We start from the raw sequence: 9,599 nt of genomic DNA, 5'->3' as shown, positions 1-9,599 counted from the left end.
CTTAAACTATATGATCATGAGATTCAAATGTGTGGATTCAACTTACTCTCTTGTTCTTGTTGTGATGACACATGGTTTCACGAGGGATAGGTAACATTATTAGACTGCTCTGTGATGTTGGGTGTTCAAGCCATGAGTGCATTGTGATATTGAGCCGGCTTTTAAGGCTAGGATTGTTATGAGCATGTTGTCTTTGTTGTGAATATATGAAGAATGACATAAGTAAAGGGAAGTGTAAGTGATTGCATATGCTATGGTTTAATTGTTGCTATCAACCATGATCATTGGTAGAGTGTATGTTGGAAAAAATTAAAATTGTATTTGATAGTCTTATTGCTCGAGGACGAGCAAGAGTCAAAGTGTGGGGTGTTGATGTTTAGCTTAAAGTATATATATTTATAAGTATATCACCTCATGTTTTTGTTTCGTGGATTTATTATGTAAAATGTCTTGATTTATATTAATTTGAGGTGTTTTTATGTGTAGGAATGATCCGGGAGCAAAAGGTGCGAGATTAGAGCCAAGACGGACGAAAAAGGGGAAGGTGGCATTTTCAGCGCCACAAGCAGTGCCCCATGCTACCTGTGGAGCCCAAGATAGAAGGTGCAATTTACCAGTGCCAGGGACGGCGCCTAGCGCTGTGCTGGACGCTGGTGGCATGATTTCTGTCCAACTTCGATCGGAACAAGGTTATTTCGGCCCAAGACCCCTCAACTCGTATAAAAGGTGTCCTAAGCCTAATTTGGGAGATATCCAACATACTTTGAAGGAGAATTCACGTGAATGAACACACACCATGCTTGGAGGAGGCTTCTAACTAGTTTTTCTTCGATTCTCTTCTTTTAATCTCATAGTTTATTAGTTCTAGAGTTTTGGGTGCTGCATGAACGTTGTGGTTTGAAGCTTGAATTGTTCTTATTATTTTATCATATTGGTTTATTTATTCAATTTTGCGCTTAATTATTTGTTGATCACCAATTAATGCTATCTATGAATCTAGGATTGAACTCGGGAGAGAAAATTCTAGATTGCATATAAGATTGAGTAGAGCAAGATCTTAACTCTGAGGGGGGCAGATTTGTGGTTAGGATAGGAATATACCTAATCGCCTTGCTTGGTTACTATACATGAATTATTAATGCGGTCTTGTTAATTCTAATGCCATAGGAGTATAGGCGTTAGATTAGCATGAATAGGTGAGTTGTACTTCGGGAGAAAGCTACGAGCAATATTAATCCTGTCAACCAATAAATCAGATAAATTAATTAGACGATTTAGGTGGAAAACTCAATGGGATTGTTAGCTAACCCATAGCTCTAGAATATTCACTCACATTGAATTTGTCTTTAAGCTTGTCATTGTTTTCTTTAATCTCTTAATTTGTTACTCTAGATTAATTTTAGTTAAATATTCATATGTTAGGATTTGCTTGAATAGATTGATTGTATGGTTTAATTTAGTTGATAGTTAATCAAAAGTCCCTATGGGTACGATATCTGGACTTACAATCCTATATTACTTGTCGACCACGTATACTTGCGTGTGCATTTGGGAGCAATAGTGCACGCCCATATGCCCGTCACCTAGCATGCGCGTCACCTCAACACCAATTACATAACACGTAATTCAGGGATTCATACCCTCAAAACCAAGTTTAGAAGTGTTACTTACCTCAAACCGTATAAATATCTACTTCAATAAGCCTTTGACTCGCGAATCGGCGTTCGAACGCCTTGAATCTAGCCACAAACAATTCGATACAATCAACATGAGGTATAGGAATCAATTCCATATGAAAATACTAAGTTCTTAATCAAAAGTTAAAAAAGTCAACTCAAAAAGTCAACCCTGGGCCCACGTCTCGGAATCCTACAAAAGTTACAAAATCTGAACACTCGTTCAACCTCAAGTCCAACCATACCAAACTTACTCATATCCGATCACAACCCGACCTTCAAATCCTCAAATTAAAGCCTTGGAAGTTTCTACAATTTTTCCTCAATTTTTCAACCCAAAAGACTAATTAAATGATAAAAACAATGATATATTCATGTAATTTAACCAAAACCAAGTTAGAATAACTTACCCTAAACATTCCCTTGAAAATCTCTCCAAGAATCCAAAATCAAATTGTGAAAGTTTACTCTAACCCTCGTTTTGGAAGTATTTAAGTCTGCCCAGATGTTCTTCGCGATCGCGAGGCACAAATCCTAAGTTGCTAAAACTTTACCCTACGTGAGCCCACGTGAACGCGATGCACTGACTTCCCAAACCTATGCAATCGCGAACAACTTCACGCGAGCGTGATGAACAAATGCGCGTGAACCCCAACCTTCTCTTTTTTTTTTCGCGGACGCGACAAAGCCTACGCGTTTGTGATACATTAGTTGCCAAAGTTACGCGATCGCAGACCTTACCTCGCGATCGCCTAGAACAATATTCCATTAGTGACAAACAACCCTTTGCAATCATGACATCCAACTCGCGATCGCGTATAAGGAAACTAGTAGCAGAGATCAGCAGTTCCTCCAAGGATCAACATGCACCGAACATGGTCTGAATCACACCCGAGGCTCCCGAGACCTCAACAAAACATACTAACAAGTCCTAAAACATCATACGAACTCACTCGAAGCATCGAATCACATCAAACAACACTAAAACCACGAATCATGTATCGATTCAAGCCTAATGAACTAATGAATTTCTAACTTCTACGTTCGATGCCGAAACCTATCAAATCAAGTCCGATTGACCTCAAATTGTTCACACAAGTCATAAATGATACAACGGGCCTATTCCAACTTCCAAAACCAAAATCGAGCCCGATAACTACAAAATCAACTCACGGTCAAACTTTTCAACTTTCCAAACTTCTAATTTTCCAACTTTCGCCGTTTCAAGCCCAAATCACCTACAGACCTCCAAATCAATATCCAGACACACTCATAAGTCCAAAATCATCCTACAGAGCTAACAAAACAATTAAAACTCTATTATGGAGTCGTTTACACATAGATCAACATCCGATCAACCTTTTCAAATTAAGATTCCAACCTTGGGACTAAGTGTCCTAACTCATTTCGAAACATCCCCAGAACCAAACCAACTACCCCGAAAAGTCATATAACAACAATTGAGCATAAAATATGTAGTAAATAGGAGAACAGGGCTACAACACTCAAAACGACCGGTCGGGTCGTTACATCCTCCCCTTCTTAAACAAACGCCCGTCCTCGAAAGGGTCTAGAATCATACGTGGAGTCTCAAATAGCTATGGATATATGCTCCGCATATCTCGCTCGGTCTGCCAAGTTGCGTCCTTAGCTGGCTGGCCTCTCCACTGCACCTTCACTGAAGCTATGTCCTTTGACCTCAACTTTCGAACTTGCCGATCCAAAATGGCCATCGACTCTACATCAGAAGTTAAATCACTATCCAACTGAACTGTGCTGAATTCCAAAACACGAAACGGATTGCTGACATACTTCCGGAGCATGGAATCATGAAAAACTGGATGAACACTCAATAGACTATGCGACAGTGCAATCCTATAAGCCACCTCTCTAATCCTATGAAGCATCTCAAATGGGACAATGAACCGAGGGCTCAACTTGCCCTTCTTCCCGAACCTCATAACACCCTTCTTGGGTGAAACTCTGAGCAGTACCTTCTCTTCCACCATGTAATCAACATCACGAACCTTCCGATCGGCATAGCTCTTCTATATAGAATATATTGTGCGAAGCCTATCCTGAATCAACTTAACCTTGTCCAAAGTATCTTGAACCAAGTTAGTACCCAATAGCCTAGCCTCACCCGGCTCGAACCATCCCATCGGAGACCGATGCCATCTCCCATATAGAGTAATCTGAATGCTCGATTGGTAGCTATTCTTGTAGGCAAACTCTGCAAGCAATCTGAGTGCACTATTCATCATACACAAGCATGTAGGATATCCTCCAATATCTGAATAGTGCACTCAGACTGTCCGTCTGTCTGAGGGTGGAATGTTGTACTCAACTCAGCCCGTGTACCTAACTCTCCCTGCACTGCTCTCCAAAACTACGACGTAAACTGCATGCCCCGATCTGAAATGATGGACACAGGCACACAGTGAAGGAGAACAATCTTGCGGAGGTAGATCTTAGCCAACCACTCCGAAGAATAAGTAGTCCCAACTAGAATGAAATGCGCGGACTTGGTCAACCGATCCACAATCAACCAAATAACATCAAACTTCCTCGAAGTCCATGGGAGCCCAACTACAAAATCCATGGTGATACGCTCCCATTTCCATTCCGGAATCTCAAGCCTCTGAAGCAATTCGCCCGGTCTCTGATGCTCGCATATTACTTGCTGAGAATTTAGGCACCAAGCTACAAACCCCACTATATCTTTCTTCATCCTCCTCCACCAATAGTGCTGCCTTAAGTCCTGATATATCCTTACGACATTCGGATGAATGGAATACTGCGAACTGTGGGCCTTCTTAAGAATCAACTCATGTATCCCATCCACATTGGGCACACAAATCCGACCATGCATCCGCACACCCCATCATCCCCAATAGTAACCTCCTTGGCATCACCGTGCTGAACCGTGTCCTTAAGGACAAGAAAATGTGGATCATCATATTGACGCTCTCTGATGCGATCATATAAGGAACACTGAGAAACCACACAAGCTAGAACCTGACTGGGCTCCGAAATATCTAATCTCATGAACTGATTGGCCAAGTCCTGAATATCTGATGCAAGCGGTCTCTCACCTACTGGAATAAATGCAAAGCTGCCCATACTCACCGCCTTTCTACTCAAGGCATCAGCCACCACATTGGCCTTCCCCGGATGATATAGAATAGTGATATCATAGTCCTTTAGCAGCTCCAACCATCCCAACTGCCTCAAATTTAGATCTTTTTGCTTGAACAAGTGCTGGAGACTTCCGTAAGTACTTCACAAAATACACCGTAGTGATAGTGCCTCCAAATCTTCAATGTATGAACGATGGTTTTCGACTCCAAATCATGAACAAGGTAGTTCTTCTCATGAGGCTTCAACTGGCGTGAAGCATAAGCAATAACTCTAACCTCCAACATCAGGACACACCCAATAGCGATCCGAGAAGAATCATAATACAATGTATAAGAGCCTGATGCAGAAGGCAAAACTAGCACTGGAGTTGTGGTCAAGGCAATCTTGAGCTTCTGAAAGCTCTCCTCACACTCATCTGACCACCTGAATGGAGCACCCTTTTGGGTCAATTTGGTCATAGGCATTGCAACGGACGAGAAACCCTCTACAAAGCGATGATAATATCCGGCAAGCCGAGAAAACTCCAAATCTCAGTAGCTGAAGATGGTCTGGGCCAAATCTGAACTGCCTCTATCTTCTTTGGATGCACCTTAATCCCCTCACTAGACACCACGTGTCCCAAGAAAGCCACCAAACTAAGCCAAAACCTACACTTGGAGAACTTGGCATAAATCTTCTCCTCCCTCAACCTCTGAAGTACAATCCTCAAATGTTGTGCATGCTCCCCCTAGCTACGTGAGTACACCAAGATGTTATCAATGAATACTATGACAAACGAATTAAGATATGACTGAAATACACTGTTCATCAGATGCATGAATGTCGTTGGGGAATTGGTCAGCCTAAAAGACATCACAAGGAACTTATAAGGACCATAGCAGGTCCTAAATGATATCTTCAGAATATCCGAGTCCCGAATCTTCAACTGGTGGTACCCAGACCTCAAATCAATCTTAGAGAACACCCTCGCTCCCTGAAGCCGGTCTAATTAATCATTAATGCATGGAAAAGGATACTTGTTCTTGATTGTAACTTTGTTCAATTGCCTATAATCGATGCACATCCTTATAGTACCATCCTTCTTCTTCACAAACAGAACCGGTGTACCCTAAGGCGACACACTAGGCTTAATAAACCCCTTATCAAGAATCTCCTAAAACTGCTCTTTCAATTCCTTCAACTTATTGGTACCATACGATACAGAGGAATAGAAATAGGCTGAGTTCTTGGAACCAAGTAAATACCAGAATCAATATTCCTGTCGGGTGGCATGCCCAAAAAATCTGTAGGAAACTCATCCAGAAAGTCTTGCACTACCAGAATAGAATCAATAGTAGAAGTATCAGCACCAACATCACTCACAAAGGCCAAATATGATAGACACCCCTTTCCAACCATCCGTTGAGCCTTCAAATATGAAATCACCGTGATGGGAACATAATCTAGAGAACCTTTCCACTCGATCCTTAGCAACTCGACATCGGCAACGTCACGGTCTTAGTGTGACAATCCAAAATAGAATGACACGGAGACAACCAGTCCATAAACTAAGTAATAAGAGATCAACCGTAGTCTCCAATCCTCTAATAGTCACCACACACGACCAATACACACAGTCCACAATAACAGTATCGCCCACCAGCGTAGATACATGAACAAGTTAGACTAAGGACTCACGGGGCATATCCAAATAATGAGAAAAATATGATGATACATACGAATAAGTGGAACTAGGGTCAAATAATATAAAAGCATCCCTGTGACATACTGAGACAATACCTGTGATCACTGTATCTGAAGCATCGTCCTCTGGCCTAGCAGAAATAGCATAAAATCGAGCTTGGCCGCCACCTGATTGGCCTCACCCTCTAAGGCAACCTCTAGCTGCCTTAGCCCGACCCCGAGCTAGTTGCGTGAGTGGTGAAGTGACTGGTACAAATGTCATAGCTTGACCCCTCTGCTGAACTGGACCTCTCAAGAGAATGGGGACACTACCTCCTGATATGTCCAAGCTCCCCATACTCTTAGAAACCCCGATCCGTCAATGGTGGTGGGGACTGAATTGGACCCCGAGAACTAGAGTAACTGCTAGAAGAACCTGACACAAATGTACCCTGAACTAATGGAGCACGGAATGAACTCTGAGCTGGGAGAGCACTGAGAGATGACTGACTCGGACATGCATTGTATGAACCATGGTTAGTTGATGCACCACGATGAACTAGACGAGCCATCTGAGCGGGCCTATACGGACGATCCCTACTGCTGTAGGACTGCCCTCTAGAAAGAACACCGCTGAAACCACCCGAACCTCGAGGCTTCTTGGCCTCCCTCTCCTTAGGTTGCTGACTATTGACCAACTCTAGCTGCCAAGAAATATAAACCACCTCGTCGAACCTAGCACCCGATGCATTCTCCCGAGTCATAACAAAACGCAACTGATAGCTGAGGCCATCAATGAACCTCCCAATCCTCTCCCTCTCAGTGGGAACCAACCAGATCACATGATGATCCAAATCTGAAAATCTCATCTCATACTAGGTCACAGACATACCTTCCTGGCGTAGCTGCTCGAACTACCTAGGCAACTCCTCCCTACGGGTTGGTGGCACAAACTTCTCTAAGAAGAGAATAGAGAACTCGTGCCATGAAAGTGGTGCAACATCGGCTGGCCTACTCTTCTCATAAGCCTCCCACCATCTAAAGACTGCCCCCCTTAGCTGAAAAGTAGTAAATGATACCCCACTAGTCTCTAGAATACCCGCCGTATGAAGAATCCATTGGCACCTATCCAAGAAATCCTGAGCATCCCCTGACTCAGTACTACTGAATGATGGAGGCTTGAGCCTCTCAAACCTCTCTAGTCTCTTCTGTTCCTCGTCACTCATAATGGGACCCACCTAGAGCCTGAGCAACTGCAACCGGCTAGGCATGTTGTACCCCCGGTGTTTGAAGTCCATGCACCACCTGCTGTAGAGTACGGGCGGCGGGAGTCTGAGTGCGTCACCCGGCCTGAGAAGTGGTTGGCGCGGCTGAAACTGAAACCGCTTGAGCAAGGCTAGTGCAAACAGTCAGTATCTGGGCCAAAGCCTATTGAAGGCCTGGAATCACGATGGGCAGAGCTAGTGCCTGAGCTGGTCCCACCGGCTCAATCATATTTGGAACCTGCTCCTGAGCTGGAGCTACTAGTGGGTCTACAAGCACTGCCTAACTGCTGTATGGGCTGCACCTCAGCCTCTACCACTACTTCGGCCTCTCGTGGCCCTAGCTTGTGGTACTAGTGGCCATCTGCCCGATCCGGTAGCACATGTCCTCACCATCTGTAAGAGAATAAAATAACAGAAGTTTAGTTCCCGAAATCACAAATTCGCACGACAAGAATACAAGAATGTGATGTTTTCCTAAGGGTTCGACATCCTCTCGAAGATAAGTATAGACGTCTCTGTATCGATCCACAAGACTCTACTAAACTTGCTCATGACTCATGATGGTACCTATAATAGAACTAGGGAAGCCGACAATCACAGTAAAACTAGGCATTTTTATATTAAAAATAAGATGAAGCAAGTTTAACAACAATAAGTTTCATAAATAGCCGATATGAACAACTGCGACTCGAATACAACTTTTCCCAAAATTCGGGCGTCACTAAGTACTTGAGCATCTAAATAATAACATAGTCTGAAACACTATCTAAGAAGGTAGAATAATATAAGTAAAACTAATAGATAGAGGAGGAGAGTCAAGGTCTGCCGATGATAAAGTAGCTACCTAGATAATCTCCGAACAGGTAAAAACTCCATGATCAGCGACCACCATGCCCAGAAATACCTAGATCTGCACACGAGGTGCAGAGTGTAGTGTGAGTACAACCAACTCAATAAATAACGAAACTAACCTTTGGCTAAAAGCAGTGATGAGCTCAACTAATACAGTACAAATACATAGTTTAACAGTGCAGAAATGATCAGAAATAGGACAACAATATCTCCAAGAAAACTCATTATCTATTCGTACACAATATAGGAAATGTAGACATGATCTCAGGTTTAACAGTTAAGTTCAACATAGATAAAATATGCTAAGTGTGACTGATATGAGGAAACGACATCTCTATATCTACATGCCAATAAGCAAACCGTATGTGATGCCACGTAATGAAAACCTCACGTACTCACACTCTCAGATTACTCAATCTGACTATCTCAATTCTCACTCATCACACTCAGTCACTCAGCACTGTACAGTACCTATTGCGGATTGCAGCCTGATCCATATATAGCCATAAGGCCTGTTGCAGCGTGCAACCCGATCCACATATAGCCATAAGGCTTGTTACGACGTGCAACCCAATCTACATATAGCCATAAGGCATGTGGCGGCGTGCAACCCAATCCACAAATCTCACTCACAACATGGCTCTCAGGCCCCAACTCAGTCATCAATCTCTCCAGTCTCTCGGGCTCACAACACCAATCACAAAACACAAGAGTCAGGGATTCGTACCCTCAGAACCAAGTTTAGAAGTGTTACTTACCTCAAACTATGAAAATCTCTACTCCAATAAGCCATTGCCTCGCGAATCTCCTCCGATTGCTTCAAATCTAGCCACAAACAATTCGATACAATTAACAAGAGCTATATGAATAAATTCTATATGAAAATGCTAAGTTCTTAATTAAATGTCAACTCAAAAGTCAAACCATTGGGCCCACATCTCTGAATCCAATAAAAGTTACAAAATTCGAACAGTCATTCAACCACGAGTCAAACCATACCAAA

At 42.8% G+C, this 9,599-nt stretch overlaps 1 protein-coding gene across 1 annotated transcript; it reads right to left on the bottom strand.

Annotated features, from left to right (window-relative positions):
• Positions 1-3,274: 3,274 nt before the first annotated feature.
• On the bottom strand, positions 3,275-3,685 carry LOC138874770 (uncharacterized). The gene has a single exon (XM_070153552.1). It carries the CDS (start codon positions 3,683-3,685, stop codon positions 3,275-3,277), a length of 411 nt encoding a protein of 136 aa, XP_070009653.1.
• Positions 3,686-9,599: the final 5,914 nt, after the last annotated feature.

The sequence above is a fragment of the Nicotiana sylvestris genome, chromosome 8 (assembly GCF_000393655.2).
Source record: "Nicotiana sylvestris chromosome 8, ASM39365v2, whole genome shotgun sequence".
Lineage (NCBI taxonomy): Eukaryota > Viridiplantae > Streptophyta > Magnoliopsida > Solanales > Solanaceae > Nicotiana > Nicotiana sylvestris.
Note: the sequence above shows the minus strand (reverse complement) of the source record. Positions and strands in the feature narration are given on the sequence as shown.